The sequence below is a fragment of the Saxophila tyrrhenica genome (genome assembly GCF_035928015.1).
Source record: "Saxophila tyrrhenica strain CCFEE 5935 chromosome Unknown scaffold_9, whole genome shotgun sequence".
Lineage (NCBI taxonomy): Eukaryota > Fungi > Ascomycota > Dothideomycetes > Mycosphaerellales > Extremaceae > Saxophila > Saxophila tyrrhenica.
The window spans coordinates 1,197,800-1,216,453 of NW_027041741.1; the positions used below are offsets into that span (position 1 = coordinate 1,197,800).

The 18,654-nt window shown below is 56.5% G+C and overlaps 8 protein-coding genes across 8 annotated transcripts; 4 read left to right on the forward strand and 4 right to left on the reverse strand.

The window, feature by feature from the left end:
* Nucleotides 1–109: 109 nt before the first annotated feature.
* On the reverse strand, nucleotides 110–1,046 carry LTR77_006408 (uncharacterized protein; the record flags this gene model as incomplete). The annotated part of the gene is made up of 3 exons (XM_064803650.1): nucleotides 110–704; nucleotides 758–905; nucleotides 959–1,046. The coding sequence occupies 3 exons, from the start codon at nucleotides 1,044–1,046 to the stop codon at nucleotides 110–112; spliced, it is 831 nt and encodes a 276-aa protein (XP_064658565.1).
* A 572-nt stretch (nucleotides 1,047–1,618) lies between these two features.
* Nucleotides 1,619–4,021, forward strand: ubp14 (ubiquitin C-terminal hydrolase Ubp14; the record flags this gene model as incomplete). The annotated part of the gene is made up of 1 exon (XM_064803651.1): nucleotides 1,619–4,021. One exon carries the CDS (start codon nucleotides 1,619–1,621, stop codon nucleotides 4,019–4,021), a length of 2,403 nt encoding a protein of 800 aa, XP_064658566.1.
* A 610-nt stretch (nucleotides 4,022–4,631) lies between these two features.
* On the reverse strand, nucleotides 4,632–6,209 carry LTR77_006410 (uncharacterized protein; the record flags this gene model as incomplete). The annotated part of the gene is made up of 1 exon (XM_064803652.1): nucleotides 4,632–6,209. The coding sequence occupies one exon, from the start codon at nucleotides 6,207–6,209 to the stop codon at nucleotides 4,632–4,634; it is 1,578 nt and encodes a 525-aa protein (XP_064658567.1).
* A 285-nt stretch (nucleotides 6,210–6,494) lies between these two features.
* Nucleotides 6,495–8,340, forward strand: UTP18 (U3 snoRNP protein; the record flags this gene model as incomplete). The annotated part of the gene is made up of 2 exons (XM_064803653.1): nucleotides 6,495–6,761; nucleotides 6,817–8,340. 2 exons carry the CDS (start codon nucleotides 6,495–6,497, stop codon nucleotides 8,338–8,340), a joined length of 1,791 nt encoding a protein of 596 aa, XP_064658568.1.
* A 581-nt stretch (nucleotides 8,341–8,921) lies between these two features.
* On the forward strand, nucleotides 8,922–9,930 carry GST2_1 (Glutathione S-transferase 2; the record flags this gene model as incomplete). Its single annotated transcript, XM_064803654.1, has 4 exons — nucleotides 8,922–8,950; nucleotides 9,061–9,191; nucleotides 9,259–9,462; nucleotides 9,521–9,930. 4 exons carry the CDS (start codon nucleotides 8,922–8,924, stop codon nucleotides 9,928–9,930), a joined length of 774 nt encoding a protein of 257 aa, XP_064658569.1.
* A 1,345-nt stretch (nucleotides 9,931–11,275) lies between these two features.
* On the forward strand, nucleotides 11,276–12,361 carry LTR77_006413 (uncharacterized protein; the record flags this gene model as incomplete). The annotated part of the gene is given in 2 exon segments (XM_064803655.1): nucleotides 11,276–11,313; nucleotides 11,329–12,361. The coding sequence occupies 2 exon segments, from the start codon at nucleotides 11,276–11,278 to the stop codon at nucleotides 12,359–12,361; spliced, it is 1,071 nt and encodes a 356-aa protein (XP_064658570.1).
* Nucleotides 12,362–12,727: 366 nt separating this feature from the next.
* On the reverse strand, nucleotides 12,728–14,968 carry LTR77_006414 (uncharacterized protein; the record flags this gene model as incomplete). Its single annotated transcript, XM_064803656.1, has 2 exons — nucleotides 12,728–14,092; nucleotides 14,144–14,968. 2 exons carry the CDS (start codon nucleotides 14,966–14,968, stop codon nucleotides 12,728–12,730), a joined length of 2,190 nt encoding a protein of 729 aa, XP_064658571.1.
* A 746-nt stretch (nucleotides 14,969–15,714) lies between these two features.
* LTR77_006415 (uncharacterized protein) lies at nucleotides 15,715–16,879 on the reverse strand (the record flags this gene model as incomplete). Its single annotated transcript, XM_064803657.1, has 4 exons — nucleotides 15,715–16,231; nucleotides 16,286–16,419; nucleotides 16,441–16,629; nucleotides 16,688–16,879. 4 exons carry the CDS (start codon nucleotides 16,877–16,879, stop codon nucleotides 15,715–15,717), a joined length of 1,032 nt encoding a protein of 343 aa, XP_064658572.1.
* Nucleotides 16,880–18,654: the final 1,775 nt, after the last annotated feature.

Below are 18,654 nucleotides of genomic sequence, written 5' to 3' on the forward strand. Positions count from 1 at the left end.
TCTGGCTGAGAAATTTAACATTGGTTCTATACATCTTCTCTCCAGCTCCAGACAAGTCCCATCTATCGACCTCGCCCCTCCTCCCCAGCACCACTTATACAGAACACTCCTACGCAGCACTATCCCTCTTGCCCTTGACAAACTCGTCAAACCACTGCACATGCTGCAAAAACGCCGCCTCCTTTGCGAATTTAGCCCGCTGGTTGCTCAGATCCGCTTTGACGGCGAACCCGTGCTCCACGTCGGAGTACAAAGACATCTGGTACGGGATATCGTGCTCTTTCAGGATATCCTCCGTTTCACGTCTCTTCTCGGCTGGGAAGATCTGATCCGTTTCCGCGGCCGCGATACTCAGGGGCGCACGCATCTTCCGAACTTCGTCTGCGTCTACGAAAGATGGATGTGCCATGCATCCTACGTCGATCCCCTGGCCTTGAGCGGAGAAGCGCGCGACGTATTTGGCACCGAAGCAGTAGCCCACTGATCCCAGAGTTTTCACGCCGAGGTCGGATTTCATGGCTTTAATGACGGCGGAGACGATGGGGTCGACTTGCCCCGGGCCGTGGCCTTTGCCCTGGGGGCCGGACTTTTGCAGCCAGGCCATGATGTCGAAGTCGGCGGGGCGGTTGAGCGGGATGGGGTCGCCTTCGAAGAGGTCGGGCATCACGACGAAGTAGCCGTTGGCGGCGAATTGGTCGGCGATGCTGGGGGGAGGTTAGGCTGGCTTCGCGGATGGAGGGGGAAGGGGGGAGGTTACAGTTGGGCGTTGATGAATTCGTGGCCGATCACGTCGGGGAGGATCTGTTTCGTGTCAGTTAATACTCTTCGGGAAAGGGCATTGGAAGAGCCTACGAGGATGGCGTTGGCGGTCTGCTTGTCCTTGGGATAGACCATGTACGAGGAGACTATTCTCATGTCAATAATACTGTCCGCGAGAAAGGTGTAGTTGTATATTCACTGCCGCCGACCTCCTTGATTTCACCCTGGGCTTTTCCTTCGTGCTTGACACCGATGGTGCAGCACTGTCCTGGTGGGTTGGATGCCATTTTTCTTTACTTGTTCTTCTTTGCTTACGAATCTGGGATATGGAAGAAGTACGGAAAGTGTAGCTAAAGGCAAGATGAAAGGAAGTAGGTGCTTCAAAACTTTGCATACCTAATCATCAACAAAACATGACGAGCCCTCCTTCTCTTCCATGACCCCACTAATGACCTCAAACGCAGGTCCTCTTGAGCTCTGACAGGTTGCCTTTGGCACGCTCTCTCCGTCCTCGGCACATGGTCCATTGGTTTCTGTAATCATTGCAGCCGCAGCTGGGAGTTCTTCGCTTCGAGAGTTCTTGCCATCGGTCTAGCTTTCGCCATCGTGTGCACCGACGATACCGCGGTCAGATGTGATGCTGCTCGAGTCGCGCCTGAAAGGCTGGAAAAGGTGGGTGAGGTCGGAGGCTCATTTATCCGATCCGAGCCCCGCCAAACGTCATCTCCTTAGATTATTAGACGTGAAGGCGAAACGCGCCGTAAATTAACAAACGTCTGCCTTCTCGATACTGCCCTTCCTTTAGTCAAGATCCTTGCCACTGCCTACTACCACAAAACCAACGAGGCAGCTGGAGAACATGGCGACCTGCCCACACATCAAAGACCTCGCCCCTCCAAAGCCCACCGACGCCGTCTACCGCGAAGACTGCACCCTCTGCTTCGACAGCATCGATGACCCAGCCGGCCTAGACGTCTGCCTGCACTGCTTCAACGGTGGCTGCGCAGGTGACAGAACCCACTCAAACCTCCACGCCGTACAATTCTCCCACCCGCTCGCCCTCAACATCAAACGCACTCGCAAGAAGAAGGAGCGGAAGGATGGCCAGCCTCCCGAGAAGATCACCAAGCTCTCCATCCAGGCCGAGACGGAGCAGGATAGATACGACACCAAGACTGACGTGCACTGCCTGGCATGTGGCACCCACGACCTCGCCATGGACAACGGGATCGTTGACGCGGTGTTACAGGCCAACACGTTCGCGAGGGAAGCGGAGGTGCAAGCATGGGAACAAGAGCTGAAGCCGTGCCAGCATACTCAGACTCTGAAGCAGTTAAGCGACAGCGAATACTTCACCGGCGATCTAAGCAAATGCAAGAGCTGCGAACTGAAAGAGAACCTCTGGCTCTGTTTGACCTGTGGTAACATTGGTTGCGGACGGAAGATGTTCATGAACATGGGGCCTCCCGGGAACAACCACCAAGTAGACCACAACGCATCGACGGGTCATCCTGTGGCGGTGAAGCTGGGGTCTCTGACAGCAGATGGTCACGCAGATGTTCACTGCTACGCCTGCGACGAGGAGGTCATCGACCCTGATCTGGTGAAGCATCTACTCCACTGGAAGGTTGACGTGCAAGGGAGGACAAAGACGGAGAAGAGTGTGACGGAGATGCAGCTGGAGCACAACCTCACCTACGACTTCAGCATGACGACGGCAGAAGGAAAGGAGCTCAAGGCACTGTATGGACCAGGTCTGACAGGCCTGAAGAATCTGGGCAACAGCTGCTACCTCGCCTCCATTCTACAATCCCTCTTCTCCATGCCTGAATTCCAGAAGCGCTATTGCCAGCCAGACCAACCGCCCGCGCCTGCCCTTAAGCCTGCAGAGGATCTCGAAGTGCAATTACGCAAGATGGCGGATGGCCTGCTGTCTGGTCGGTACAGTGTGCCGGAAAACACCAATGAGGAACAAGAGCAATCCTGGCAACGCGGCCTGGCTCCTGCCATGCTAAAGCACCTCATCGGCAAAGGCCACTCTGAGTTCAGCACAATGCGTCAGCAAGATGCGTTCGAACTGCTACTCCATCTCCTCAAACTCATCTCTCGCTCGCAACAATCTGCTCGTGTCCAATACCCCGACGCTAACGACCCGGTCGACGCCTTCCGCTTTGTCATGGAGCAGAGGCTGCAATGTCTCACCTGCTCCAAAGTTCGCTACAGCCTGGAGGAGATGGAGAATCTGTCGGTCGCTGTGCCTGTCAAGAAGCTTCCGCAGCCAGAAGTACAGATGACCGATGGCGACAAGGGCGAGGTGAAGGAAGAGTTCGAGCCAGTGACGTTCAAGCAATGCCTCGACGACTACACAAAGCAGGAGTATGTCGAGCTGAAGTGTGGTGAATGTGGCGGCCCAGAGTTCAGCAAACAGACAAAGTTCAAGACCTTCCCTACTATCTTGGCAGTCAACGCTCGCCGCTTCGAACTCATCAATTGGGTCCCCACCAAACAAGATGTTCCTGTGATCGTCGGCGACGAGCTCATCGACTTCGAGCCCTACCGCAGCACAGGCAAGCAACCAGACGAAGTCGAGCTACCAGAAGATGCTGCCGCCTCAGCACCTGCAAAGAACGCCTTCGTCCCAGACCAAGGCATGCTCGACCAACTAACAGCCATGGGCTTCCCCGAAGTCCGCTGCACCAAAGCCCTCCACGCCACCGGCAACGCCAACGCCGACATGGCCGCTTCCTGGCTCTTCGAGCACATGGAGGACCCAGACATCGACGTCCCTATGGACCTCCCGGGAGCTGGCGACGGCGGAGCCGGAGGCGGCAGTGCAGCCGACCCCGAGAAGATTGAGAACCTGGGCAACATGGGCTTCTCCGCCCCGCAGGCCCGGCAAGCTCTCAAGGAAACCGGCGGCGACATGGAACGCGCTGTGGACTGGCTCTTCTCGCACCCAGATGCTACTGGCGATTTCGGCGACGACGAACCTGCAGCCCCCTCGACCTCTGAAGCCGTCCCGCCAGCGGGCGTGAAGGATACCCGCCCGGCGAAATTCGCGCTCAACAGCATCGTCTGCCATAAGGGTAGTAGTATCCACGCCGGGCACTACGTGGCTTTTGTCAAGAAGCAGTTACCGCAGAGTGAAGGCGGTGGGGAGGGGTGGGTGTTGTTTAATGATGAGAAGGTGGCGTTGGGAGGGGAGGCGGAGGAGATGGGGAGGTTTGCTTATGTTTATTTTTTTCGGCGGGAGGGGGTTTGAGGGTGAGGGTGAGGGTGTCGGCCGTAGGATGGAGGGGGGCTTTAGTTGACGGCGTGATGGCGTCGATGACGCGGATGGCATTTGCATGGATGGATGGTTGTTCATGTTTGAAATGGAAGGCATGAATGGCATGGGAAATACGAAAGACTACAGCGCTGCTCCGTGGGAGCGGCTGCACATGGTCAGGACCAGTAGAGTCGAGTCGAGACTTTAAGATAAAGGATGAATGGTGCACCTGCTCATCCATCTGCTTCAGCAGCTTTTCCGAGTCGCTGCTGTAGTACCTATCCTATGTTTTGGTGCTGGTGAATGCTGTCGACGACTGGAAGGACCGAGAGGCCTCGAAGAAGATGCGACGTCAAGACGGCACAGTGCACGGATGTGAGGACTTGGTATATGTAGAGCGCCAAAAGCGAGCGCCGAAGAAGGTAAATGTTGGTACAGAAAAGCTGGCTGTATACCTCATCAGCTCACAGTCCCATTCATCTCGGCTCATCTCATTCCCTTCTGCACACATAATCAAGCCTCATCGCCCTGTCCTCAGCCATCACGTCCAGCTTGCTTCTCAAGCGGACGAATGCCTCCTCCTCAGACCTCCCGGCGTCTCCACCTAGGTAGACACCGCCTCAGTCTTAATGGCCTCTCCATTCTCCTGCTTCACCTCCCCCTGCTGTTGCCCGTTCTGCTGTCCAGGCAAAATCAACTCCTCGGACCCCTCTCCACCCGTACTAAACCCCGCGAACCTCATCGCCGTCCCCTCTCCTCCCTGCCCCTCACCCCCCTCGCCTTCCAGGCTCGGCACCCCATCCGCCCCCGGCGTCCACACTTTATCCTTAAACACCCCCTTCTGCCCTTCCGAATGCTTGAAAGGACAATGCGGCTTCGTGCACGGGTTATATCGACATGCGATCTTGCTGTGCGTGAATCTGCACCCGGGGACGTTGCAATCCGCTCCGTTCCTGCACGGAGGCATGTCGGGGTGTCGGAAGGGACAGTTGGGGTTGTTGCAGTTGGGGAAGAATTTGCAGTCGACTTCTTGCTTGAGATGTTGGGTGCGCTGCGCGGGGGAGGGGTGGCGGCCGACGCATTTGCGGTTCTCGCACGCCGGGCCGAAGGAGCAGGTGTCGGTGAGGTCGAGGGTTTGGTTTGGTGGGGCGGCAGGGGATTGGTGGGCGTAGGGGCACGAGGGGTTGGTGCAGGCGGCGTTGAAGCGGCAGACGGTGTCGAAGGGGGCTTTGGGGTTGCCTTCGCCGTCGATTTCCATCGAATTGGTGTCGCCGTTTTGGCCGGGGGTGGGTTTTTGGTATTGGCGGGATTTGAAGTTGCCGTTGGGGCGCTTGTTGTCGACGCGGTCGAAGAGGGATTTGTTGCTGTTTTGCTGGGCGAAGTTGGGTGCTTGGCCGCCGTTTTGTTGGAGCATTTGCTGCATCATCGTCGCCTGCATCTCCATCATCTGCATGAAGGCCATCTGTTGTGATGGATCTAGCGAGTTCATCGCGCCTTGCTGCACCATCGGGTTCATTTGTCCCATCGCGGCTTGTGCGCCTCCTCTGCCGTTCATCATGCGCTGTATACCGTTCGCCGCACCCCGTCCTCCTCTGGGTCCTCGAGGCGCACCTCTCCCTCCGTGTGAGTCGATCCTGCCCGCCTGACCTCCTGCTGCCCCCTTTATCCGCCGTAAAGGATCTGCTTGGTTCTGCTCGCGGTTCATGTGGCTATTAAGCTGACCGAGCATACGTCCGCCTCGTCCTCGACCCGGACCACCGCCATTGCGCATCGCTTTTGGCCCGCTCGGGATAGGCTCACTCGAAGCAGCAGCATCGTCCATCTGCGCGTCGTCTTGCGCTACGGGGAAAGACTGTGCCTCCATCTGCTCCTGCTTCACTTCCGGCATCCCGCCCATCTCCTGCTTCATCTGCGGCCCCGCCATAATCTGCACCTGCTCGAACAGCCACTGCGCGAATGCCATAACCGCCGCATCGTCCTCGCCCACGCCCAGCAAGTCTCCTCCCAACTCTGACGCGACGCCTTGGAGGTCCTTACCGTTCACCATCATCATCGTCACGTACTCTGAGAGAGTCGTGTCGGTCTCCTCCGCCACCCATCCGTTCTCGATGAGCTTGGGCTGCACGGCGCTCTGGATCGCCTGCGCCAGCTCGCTGCCGGCCTCGACGGGGACGCCGGCCATGGTGTTGTCGGGGTGCGACGTGTTGTGAGTGGATGTCTTCGTGAGTCGCCTTGGGTATATGCGCGGTGCGTGGTGTTTGTGTATATGAGCGATAGAGGGTTGTGTGGAAGAGGGAAGAGGGGAGTAATTGCGAATGTTTGTTCACAGTGACTGACTGAAGCAGAGGAGGCGCGGGTAGGGCTGAGCTAACCGCTTTGGGATGTGAAGCTTGTGACATCACTTCTAGAAATTTGTCCGGCTTTTCGAGTCGCTGGAAGCGCCTAGCAAACCGCTTGTTCAGCAAACATGAGTCGGTCGCAAAGGAGAGATGTGGTGGATGACCCCGAGCGCGAGGAGAGCGAGGCGGAAGAGAGAAGTGCGAGCGACGAGTCCGATGTTGAGATCGAAATAGACGAGCCAGAGAAAGATGAGAGCGAAGAAGAGCTCGAGCAGCTGGTCTTTGGGGACAGCGCGGGCTTCAGAAGAGGTCTGGCAGCTTTTGCGGACGAGCGGGACGGAGAAGATGAGGAAGATGCAGCAGACACTGGCTTTGCTGGGCTAGACGATGCGGATGTAGGTCAGGCTCTCGAGTATACACGATGCCAATACAGCTACTGACACGTTGAAGCTCTTCTTTACGGATGTAGGACAAGCTGGTCAGGCTGGAGAGGTGGCTGAGACCTCAGCAGACGATGAGAAGACGCTGAGATCGAGGTACCCAGCAGCATGGGAGGACAGCGACGACGAGCGCATGATGGTCTCCCTGGCTTCCGTACCTCGACTACGCAAGTTGCGCAGAACAGAGGCCGAAGATGTTGTCAACGGGAAGGAGTATGCCAGAAGACTGCGGCAGCAGTTTGAGCTCCTCAACCCAGCACCAGAGTGGGCGAGGCATGCTCTGCAGCAACCGGCGTTGAAGAAGCGGAGGCTATCTGGGAAGGCGACCTCGGATGAGGAGGACTCGGATGTCGACATGGATACCGACGACGATGTGCCCTCCGCCGCCCCTCTGTCGAAGTTACTTCGAGATGCAGAGGGCCTTGTGCGGTCATCACGTTCTGGAGCGGGCAAGAAGCGAAAGCTGCGGCCAGAAGCAATCGACATCCAGCGTGCGAAGGACATACCAGGGACTCAGCCATCCGCGGTCACATCAATATCATTCCACCCTCAAATACCACTACTCCTCACCTCCGGACCATCCTCAACCCTCTACCTCCACCACCTAGCCTCATCACCACCCGCACCAACACCCAATCCACTGCTAACCAGCATGCACATCCGCGGCACCCCCCTCTCAACAACCGCCTTCCACCCTACCGACGGCCGCATCTTCCTTTCCGCCCGCCGCCGCTACTTCCACATTTGGAACCTCGACACCGGCCGCGTCGAAAAGATCACCCGCATCTACGGTCAACAGCACGAACAACGCAGCATGGAGACCTTCAAACTCAGCCCCAACGGCAAATTCATGGCCCTCCTCGGCTCCGCCCGCAAAGGCGGGGGCATCATCAATATCCTCAACGCTAACAGCCTCCAATGGATCTGCCAAGTCCGTGTCGAAAGCCGCAACGGCATCGCCGACTTTGCCTGGTGGCGCGATAGCAAAGGTATGAGCATCGCGGGCAAAAATGGCGAAATTACAGAGTGGTCCGTCCTCGACCGCCGCATCACCGCGCGCTGGCAGGACGAAGGCGCCGTGGGCATCACGACCATCGCTTTAGGAGGCCAGCACGAATTCGTCAAATCAACCATCGGCACCGATCGCTGGATCGTCGTGGGCAGCTCGTCAGGCATAGTCAACATCTACGACCGCCGCGTCTGGCTCGCCTCCGCCTCTAAACAGGATCAGCCAGTTCCTTCCCAGCCTAAACCTACCAAGGTCCTCGACCAACTCACCACGCCTACCTCGCATCTGACGTTCTCCCCAGACGGACAGCTGTTAGCGATATCGTCGAAGTGGAAAGCCAACGCGCTGAGACTGGTGCATTTGCCTAGTTGTGCTGTTTTTCGGAACTGGCCCACGGGCTCGACGCCTTTGGGGCGGATTTCCGGGGTGGCGATTGCGGGCGGGGAGGTGGTCGGGGGGGACGTGCATTCGGTTTTGGCGGTGGGGAATGAGCAGGGGCGGGTTAGGTGTTGGGAGGTTAGATAGGGTGGTGCAGTAGGATGAGTAGGGAGGGTGGTTGAAGTCGTTGCGTATGTGGTTCGTGGAGCGAGTGTCTCATGTGCATTTTATGGTAGTCTTGTGAGAGTAGGCATGTGAGACATCGAGTTACCAATTAAAGATGCTTGCTTGCTCGCAAGCCAAATGGAATGCACCGACATGTACGAGGAGCATTTGTAAATATCTCCCAGCTTCTTCACACTTCCTATTTGTGCCTCCAAAGCCCCTCCGGCCGAAATTCATGCCCACAGACTACACAACCTGTCGTACGCACGGGATCCGCACACATCTCCGCTTCGTACGAGCGGAGCAGTACTGTGTATCGGTATGCACTTACTATGGCTCTTGGAAGGCAGGGTATGTGTATGCCTCTCAAGGTTCGACAATGCGGCTGCTCCTCCTCGGGCATGACGTCGCCTTTACCGCACCGCAGGATGGCATCACATGCACTGCACTCTACTCTTCGGGTGATCGGGAGTGAGAAGACTCAGATTTATCGACTCCTGAGGAAACGTTGAGAGACATACAGAATAAGCAGACAGCGCCAATTTCGTACGGCTAGACTCAGTATGGCGCCTCAGCAGACGGACATCGATCTGTAAGTCCAGCCTTGGAGGAGGGTCCCCGTCGACCACATATGGACTTTAGGGCGCCAGTGGAGCGTCTGGATACAAGAAGAGATCGCCAACGGGCTAACTCGATAGACAGATACACGAGCGGAACGCCCAATGGCCAGAAGATCAGCTGTACGCTCGAGGAACTCGGCTTGAAGTATACAGTGCACAATGTCGAGATCTCGAAGAACATCCAGAAGGAGCCGTGGTTCCTGGAGATCAACCGTTAGCTTCTGCCCGTCCTTCCAAGGCATTCTCTACTGGAACACTACATGCTAACGCCCCACCCCAGCAAACGGCCGCATCCCAGCCATCGTAGACAAGACCTCTGGGAAGCCCAAGCGAGTCTTCGAAGGCGCAGCCATCCAGCTCTACCTCTGCGAGAAATACGACAAAGACCATGCCATCAGCTTCCCGTACGACAGCGACGAGTACTGGGGGATGGTCGAATGGCTCGTCTGGATGCAGTCGGGTATAGGCCCGATGCAAGGGCAAGGTCAGCACCCTTTCGCCCTAGCATTCCAATGCAAGAGGAAACTGATGAGATGAAAAAGCAAACCACTTCTACCGCTACGCCCCGACCAAAATCGATTACGCGATTAATAGGTACCAGACCGAAACCAAACGCCTCTACACCGTCCTCAACGACCGTCTCGCCGCGCAGCAATCCGCTAAGCAAGGCCTCTGGCTGGTAGGAGGCAAGTACACGATCGCGGACCTCTGCTGCTTCGCCTGGGTCAACTGGGCCGAATGGGCCGGCATCGAGACGAAACCTTTTCCGCAGCTGCAGAAGTGGTTGGAGGTGATTCAGCAGAGGGCGGCGGTGGGGAGAGGCGTAGATGTGCCGGAGAAGTTTGAGATGAAGGAGAAGATGAAGACGAAGGAGGGGGAGGAGGAGTATGCGCGGTATCATTCGAGGTGGGTGATGCAGGGGATGAAGGAGGAGGGGGAGAAGCATCAGTGAGGCGCTGCTGCTGGGGGACGTGGTGATTGCTGGATCAAAGGGGAGTGAGTTGACTTGGCCTTCGGTGTCCAGTAACAAATACAGCTTCCGGTCGTACGACTTTGTTGACCTCGACCGCCAAACCATCGCTGCAATGGACGAGTTCTACCCTACCCTGGGGACGGTATCTGCTCGGTGGGTACGCGTCGGGACGACGCCTACGTCCTGCTCCCAGCTTGCATACCGCATCCGGCCATCAGGCAATTTTTTCACCCAACTAGGGTCGTATTCTCAACCAGCTGGCCCCTTTGGGACGCTACCTCAAAGATTCAGACAACGCGTGGAGTGCAAGCCAACCAAAGATGGCTGGAAGGTCATCTGCCCCAATACGGAGTTTCAGAATTTGACTTTGCCATTCACCACGAAGAACAGCTTCGACTTCGCATCATCCACATTGCATCCTGCTGCATAACAATACCATCGCTAACACACTCTCGTCCTGATATTGCTACACAACATCGACTACTATTCGCAGCATACTCGACAGCCGTTCTTCGAGCGTTGCTTACCACACTTCCGCTTACCTCCCCTTCGCTGACCTCTGCTCTATCGACTACTGGTCGACGCCGAGAGGATCTTGGACACCTGCTCAACCAGATTTCGAGGCCCTTTTTCACCCCTCTACAGCATATCCCACCTTGGGTGAAAACGTCCACGCACACCTTTTGCTTGCACTTCACCTCACATACATCCTTCCAATCTCAGCGACCATCGCTCCGCTCAGCTCATCTCAAGAAGGGCTATCGACGAGCACGCATCTACGAGCAGCATTGAGGCTCGTCTTGATATCGTTTGCTGACTCTGCTGCGCTCGCGATCTTGCGCTGAGACAACGGCACAACGCATCGAAGCTGCGGTGCACTTTGCATTCACCTCTCAAACCTCGTCCACCTTCGCCTGCCTTCTCTTTCGACACAACGTCGACGAGCAAGCCTACTCGAGCAGCACCAACGCACATCTCGCCATCGTTTGCTAACCATCGCTGCATTCGCAACCTTCGCTGAGACAACAGCACACACGCTTCGACTACGCTGCAGGGCACTTTGCGTTCACCTTTGTCGCCACCGCTTGCTTCCACTCCGAGCGTTTGCCAGCAACAACGACGACCTCGCAGGACCAAGGCAAATCCTAGGCGTTTGCTTCGGTCAGCAAAGCTTGCCACGCCCGACAGAAGAGAAGCACGAGCTACTTCTCGAGCATCTAGCTGCTTACTGAGACAGGTCTGCGGCCCCTGTGCTCGATACTACATCGGCACATCCGGGCTATACGACTTCATCAGCTCCGTATATTCTACCGCACTCGTCGCAATGTACCCACTCTTCGCCCTCGACGACCGCAACGATCCGTTGGTGTCGCTCAGGGATGACTACTACACGATCATCCCCAACCATTCCGCACTGCTTTGCGATAAAATCCACTCCAAAGGGCCGTGCCAGGGTTTAGCCACTATCCCCAGCGAGCTCCGCCTGAAGATTTTCGACTACCTTCCCGAAGAGGTCGACGCTTTCGGCGGCCACGATCCAAACAACCTCTGGTGTCGTGAGCTCCAAACCGTCCGACCTCCGGTACTCGTCCGCGTCAGTCGGGTGCTGCGCAATGAGTACTTGCAACTCTTCTTCGCCACAACGACCTTCCGCATGAACGCGGATGTCGACTGTGTCATCAACAACGTGTTCACAGAAGACGACCCGAACGGCCCACGGAACCCCTTCGCCTTCGCCGCTCCGCTCAACTATGTCGCGGGAGGACATCAGTCCACGCCGAGCGAAAAGGTCGCCAGAGCGTGGCTGTCCAGCATCGGCGGCGCCTTCAGCAACGAGCGCGAGCTGGTCATGTTTCGCCACATCATCTACAACCCGATCACCAAGCACGGCGTCCCGCTCGGATTCACGCTGGAAGTCCACTTCCGTCGTCGCGCGTACCAGATCGACGTCTACCGGAACGAAGGTTGGGTCGACGTCTACGACATGGTGGCTCGTGGCGGGCTGAAGGCCCTTTTCGCCCCGGACAAGATCGTGGAGATCCTCGAGGAGGCGTGCAGACGCAGTCGCGACGAGGTGCTGGACTGGGACATGGTGACCAAGCTCGAGGACACGTTCGGCCGGCACGATGGCTACGACGCGGATTGGTTTGGGCGGAGCTGTCCTACCTTTGAGGCGGCGAGGGCGGCGGGGATGGAGACGGCGGAGATGTTGCCAGAGGAGTGGTGGGATGCGCTGAGGGCGGAGGATCGGCACTGTTTCTCCAAGGAGGTGCCATTGCTGGATGAGGGTGCTTCGTTTTCTGGGGTTAGGGACTTGAAGAAGAAGGAAGCAGGCGAGAATTCGGATGGGGATGAGGGGTCTTACGATGGTGATAGGGTGCCATACCGCCTGAGAGAGACTCAGGGTTGATCGGGATCAAAAGGAGAGTGATTGGTATAGGAGGGGATTTCGAAGTACACATCACATACATCGTAATCGAGCAGCAAGCAACCCACGTTTACTTCGAGTCTCTCCATATTGGTTTCGTGCCGCCTCGATGTCGTTGACCTTGTATTGGCCGGGCTCGTTTGCGCTTCTTCCATGGCGAAGGGTAACTCACGAAGCTCTGCAGACGATGTATCATGGCACGGCGAAGACGCTTACAGAACTATTTGTCGTGCTTCCTCGGCCATCTCAAAGTATAAACAGCGTCATACATGTACACCACTACAATGCCCAATGCCACCCAAAACACACGCTCAGAACGCTCAATCAAAACCCCCTCAAACACGCCCCTCAGACAAACGCCCCCGGACTCCCACCACCCCCTCTCCCACCTCCACCCTGCCTGGGCGCCACCGGCGGACTCAACGGCTCATCATAAAGCTCATCGTCATCATCATCATCATAATAATCATCATGCGGATCGCGATTCCTCCTCTGCCGTCCCAAATCCACCTCGACGTCGTGCGGAATACTGCTCGTGCCCGAAGTGACCTGCCACTCGTCGCTATCCCTTTCTTCCTCGCGAGGTTCTTCGGAGACGACTTCCGCGTATTTGGGAAGGGGGTTCGAGGAATCGCCGTGCACGAGCCCGAGACGTTCTTCTTCGGTGGCGCCGTTGCCGGAGGTGCCGGGGTAGGAGTTGTCGGGGGTATTGCCTGGGCTGTGCCTAGAGATGAAGGAGAGGGCGCCGCGGCTAGTCGGTCGGCCGTCGGAAGCGGCGTCGGATCGTTTGCGGTGGAAGACGTTTTGGAAGCTGAATTGGCGGCGGGTACCGCCGCCTGTGCCGGAGGCGTGGGGTGGTGGGCGAGGTGGAGCGAGGGAGCTGCTGTGAGAGGGGGCGCGGTCGCGGGGGTCGGGGAGGCCGCCGGCGAAGTGGATGTGGGTGGATGAGGCGCCTTTGTATTCGGTGTCTGATGCACCGTCGTGGGAGGGTTGGAGGCCGGGTGGGAGGCCGTAGGTGTGGACGCCGCCGCCTTCCACGGTTTCAGGATCGACGTCGCGGAGTGGAACGGGGCTGTGACCTTTGCGGCTCCTGTTCGTTTGTGAATCGACCGTACCTGATCGACTCTTTCTGCCTATTCGGCCGAAGAAGCCTGGATGTACTTCTGAATCTGGCTCGCTCACGTTGTCGTCGTCGTTCGGGAAATGTGACATGCCCAGGGGAGGATGGACGGTCTTCGTCCGCTTCACAGACATAGTATGTGCCGTGCTGCTTGTCTTCCGTCTTCTAAGACCATCCCATTCAACGTGCTCGTCTTCACGGATAGGCTCCATGTGCTCTTCGTGGATTCGTCGCATCTCGTCTGCCTCCCTTTTCCCCCGCACACGAGACATTGCGCGCACGATTCCAGCACCACCTCGGATAGTGTCTGCTCGTGGCTCGTACTCTGGTTCTTCCTGTTCGGCGACTGTGCGCACTTGGTCAAGGTCGCCTTTGAAGACAGCAGTGTCGGGTACGTCTTTGCTGCTCTTCGCGAGCTGCAGCAGCACCACACCAGAACAGATGACCAAGAAGCCCATAACAACGTCGGCGATCTGTATCCCGGTGCCGTGGAAGCCTTGAAAGAGGACCGCGGAGGCCACGATTGTCGAGCTCGTAAAGTAGACGTAGTAGGTTGGAGTAACCAGCGCGGCATTGAAGATGTTGAGCGCTTTCTGTTCAACTCGTTAGCACATGTTCTTCGCCTCCAGCACGTCTCGACATACGTTTAGATAGATAATCTCCGTCAACAGCGTCGCAATCACAAACACCAGCAGCACATACAAAAACCACTGATTGAATTGCGGCTTCCCATTAATTTGCGCCAACACCGCCGAACCAAGGCCTTGAGTCGCAACCACCGACAAGCCCCCAATCAGGCTGCAAATCGACAGATACACCAGCATACTTTTCTTCCCGTATTTGGGCGCCACAAACCATGCTACAGCCGCCGAGCCAAGAATGATCACCCCGGAATACGACAGAAAGCCCGGCGATATGACAAAATGCTGCATCTCCTGTATATCCGCCACAGCAGCCTGCTCCGGCGCATTGAGCACGATAATCACCGAGCCCAGTATACACTGGAAACACGACACCTTGCCCACAAAGCTCAGGCGCTCTTTCAGGAAGATCGCGCTCAGAACCGTCGTCACCACCACGCTCAGCGCGCCGAGTGGAGTAACAAGTATAGCGTCCGTAAAAGCGTATGCGACGAAATTGCATATCTCGCCGAGAATCATGAGAGTCATGCCCGTCCACCACCAAGCGTTCTTCAGGTATCCGTAGCCTTCGCCGGCTTCTTCGTGGTATTTCGCGTTGGCTTTTAGCAGGCCCATCTTTTTGATCACGAAGGAGACGCCGATGAAGAGGCCGGAGGCGATCGCGAGGCATATCCCGACGATTTTGTAGGTCGCGGGGCGCTTGCCGGAGTCTGAGGTGGAGTCGGAGGAGGTGGAGTTGCCGGAAGAGGAGCCATTGTTGTTGTCGTTGTCGGCGCGGGCGAGGAGGGCGGTGGAGGCGTAGAGGATGTGCGCCGCAGCCTCGTCCATGGGGGCGGTAGGGAGTCGGCGGGTATGTTTGGAAGGGGGGTGTTATCGCTGTGGCAGAGGAGGCTGCATGTGGGTGGTGCTGCTGGTTAGGAGCTGTACAGATATGTCGCCTCTCGTATATCCAAGTCTTCCGATCCAACTGCTTGGACTGCGGTTCTCGCTACTGTGATATAGGGCAGTTAAGGCCAGCCGCTGAGTTGGGTCCGTATCTCTTTAAGCGAGCTCGCCTGCAGCAGGATGGGACGAGGCTCTCTCCCAAGATCCAATTCTCTTACAATCGCAACGCTCAATACAATGCGGATTGTAGGTCGTAGGAAGGCCGCAGGTTGCTTATTTGTTTTGGTCTCGGCAGCTCGCAGTATCTCAGGTTGTACGGCGTCGAATGCCTGCTTCGATCAGTCCAGATCCAGACGCAGGGTCAGCTCGTGTTACGAAGTGCGTGTTAAGCTCCTGTGGCGCAGCGCATACAGTGGCGGCAATGGCTTCTCCTCCGTCGTGTCGTCGTCGTAACGGTGGTTTGATCGTTCGAGTATTGTTCCAGAAGGTATCGAGGAGTGATTGACGCTGACCTGACCGAGTAAACATCGTTTCCCCGTTGGTGTGGGTCGAGCGCCCGGAACAGGGTTTACCGATCGAGCGGGTGCACCACGCGATCGTAGCGTGTCTCACTTTCACATGCTTGCACGTGATTGACCATAATCGCTTCAAGAATCAAATTTATAGCTCATTGCCTTGATACAAGAATGCTACTCTGGTAGGCAAGACAAAATGCTCTGCAACTTCCCAAGCACAACCCTCTGCGCCTTGATCCCCGCCGTCGTCTTGTCATTGGCATCTCCCACGCTGACAGAAGCATAACAGCCATCCGTCCCAATCACATCCCTCTCATTCGGCAGCCTGCCATCATTCCCACAAGTCTCTACATCATCCGGCGTGACAAACGGAACCGCGATGTTGACCCTCGACAGCACAAACTTGAAGTCTGACGGCTTGCGGCAGTTGTCGCCGATCTCGGGGTAGTTGACGTTGAGGAAGACATCGCCTGGTAGGTAGGGGGTACCGGAGTTGACCACTGCTTGTGTGAGTGTGGTGGAAAGGTCCGCGTATGTTGACATGTAGGTTTCGAGGGGCGCATTCCAAGCAGTCTGAGAGCCAGAAGAGCCAGAGAAGGCGATTGCTGGAATGCCTTGTTTGACAGCTTCGACGGCTGCGCCTACGGTGCCGGAGAACTGGGTTATGATGCCTAGGTTGGACCCGACGTTGCTGTACGTCTTATTAGGGATGATTGTAGCCGCTTGGGTGCAGACTTCGACTTACGGTCCCGCCACAGCGATATCTGGCTCGCCACCAAAGAACTCCTCCGACAGCGTGTTGATCCCATACTTCATCGCGGTGACCGGGTAAGAGTTCACGTACTGCGGATCGATTAGCTCTTCCTCGCCCTTCTGCGCCTGCGGTAACCGTCTACTTACATTGAACCTAGGCATACTCTCATTCCGCCCCGTCGGTGGACTCCCAGGTGGACATGAGTTAAACTCACAACCGTCATCGACCTCAGTCGGCGGCGCATCGAGTGAAGACCGTCCAGACTGGTTCTCTGCTGGTGCGGAGATGATCGAGTCGAAGCCTGCGTCTACTAGGGAGTAGTAGAAGACGCGGAGCTGTCGTACAGTTTTTTCAGCATGGAGCATCAGTTGTCAACGGTATTGCTGCACTTACGTTCTTCTCAGCCCATCCATCATCGTTCGACTGCAAAACATTGACAGCTTGGGCCGCCAGCGGCATCAGGAAGAGCGACGTAGGAAGATGCATATTCGGTGGCAACTGTTCCTCGAGAAGAGCGGACCGCGACGAAACTGCAGGTGTAGAAAGGAGGAAAAGGCATACTTGCTTCCACCCACACCAGCCCATGGTGTCGGCTATGCGTTTCTCGGCATCACAGTCAGAGTGAGGTTGCACATCGAATGATGTTGTCGGAGTCGTGCGTCTCCGTGGACTGGTCTCATCTTGAGACGCCTGGTTTGGACCAATCAGATCGCCAGACGTTGCAACGCAGGAGTGGGTTTCTTGGGAGACAACTTCGCCTTTTCTTTGACGCGTTTCTTGTCTCTACTGCAGCCATGGGAACACCATCAAGCCTCACGGCCCAGTTCATCGAGATACCTTTATCGCTGGCTGGGAGTAACGCGAGGTGGACGGTTTGCTGGTTGCGCACCATGACACGACATGAGTACAGGTGAGCTGATGGAGCTTTACGAGGCGGAGTCCGGACGACCTGGGGCGCCAGTGAGCTGCGAATAAAGAAAGAATGCCCGCCTCGAAACGAGTGTACCAAGTGTTATGAGCTGCTCCAGGGCCTGATCCTGAATGCACACTCTCCGTGTGGTTGGAACAACACATCACACCGCAGGCCGACGCCGTTGCCGGCAGGAGCAGACCAGAAACATGGAGTTGGACATTACCATAACTTCCATGTTGGCCCACTCAAAAGAACGATGGCACGATGATTCGTTCGGGCTGTGCTTTCGCTCAGTCGTTACCCTTGAGAAAGCGGCATCGCCCACTTTAGCACGCCGCTCCTTCCTAGTTGGGACTGCCGCCAGCAGCACAAAAGATATGCTTTGGCTGTAGAACCAACAGACATGACCTGGCGGTCGGAATGAGATGAGAAAGGTAAGGATTTCTCGGTATTCAGACTCAAGTGGTAGTATAAAGATGCCATGAACCTCACCGGTTTCAGGAGCCAGACTGCCGGAACGACACAGGCAAGCCAACAACAGGGCGTCAGCAGCACTACAGCATCCACTGGCGCTTCAAGTCCAGCGGCCGAAGCTCGATCAGCTCTAACACCCGGCAGCCTTCAACCGTCTGCCCAAAATGAGCACCACGCGATCATCCAGCATGTCCACCTACCAGGCTCTGCTAGAGAAGCCTCACCACCACGACAACACCTACAAAGAGCCGATCTCGACACGCGCCGCCCACGCCATCCAGCGTCTGGATCGAAAGGCCACAAGAGCTTTCGTCAAGATGGGCCTTGCTCCCGACAGACCTGTCGAGCGGTCTCCGGCGAAGGATATGGCAGGCCAGGTTCACTTGGGGTATTGAGGACCGCATAAGATGTCAACAATCGGACAAGGTCACCTTCTCACCGGCGTCCCGCCAACTGGGGAGGGAGGCAGGGCTAGAAAGTCGTTTCATCTGTCTTGGCTCATTGTGTCTGATCTGCGATTTCAGAGCACACTTTGTTCCTGAATCAGACAATGGTCGAACGGTATGGAAGCATCTCCGGGGAGAACAAGGGCACAGGCATTGATCACGGGATGGAAGTTTTTGGAATCGTTCACCTGAACATCAAGACATATATAACAGCTGCATATACAACCTGCCTATCACATGCCGTCAGCTGCCGTCGTTTCTTTTTCACAGGTAAACCTCACTTCACAAGAACGTGCCCCTCATGGGGTTATACGAATCTCATACGAATCTCATACAACCGCGTCTAGCTGGTATATAATAAGCATCATCTTCCGCGCTCACATAATCCGCCGGCTATGCCTCGGTGTGCCGTCGGCAACGGAATGAGCGAGTCATGGTGCGATAGCGGGTGGTGGTGGTGGTGATTACGATGAGCATGAAGGTTTCTACATCTTGTCGATGAAGGGTTTGTCTCTGCCTCCCCATCA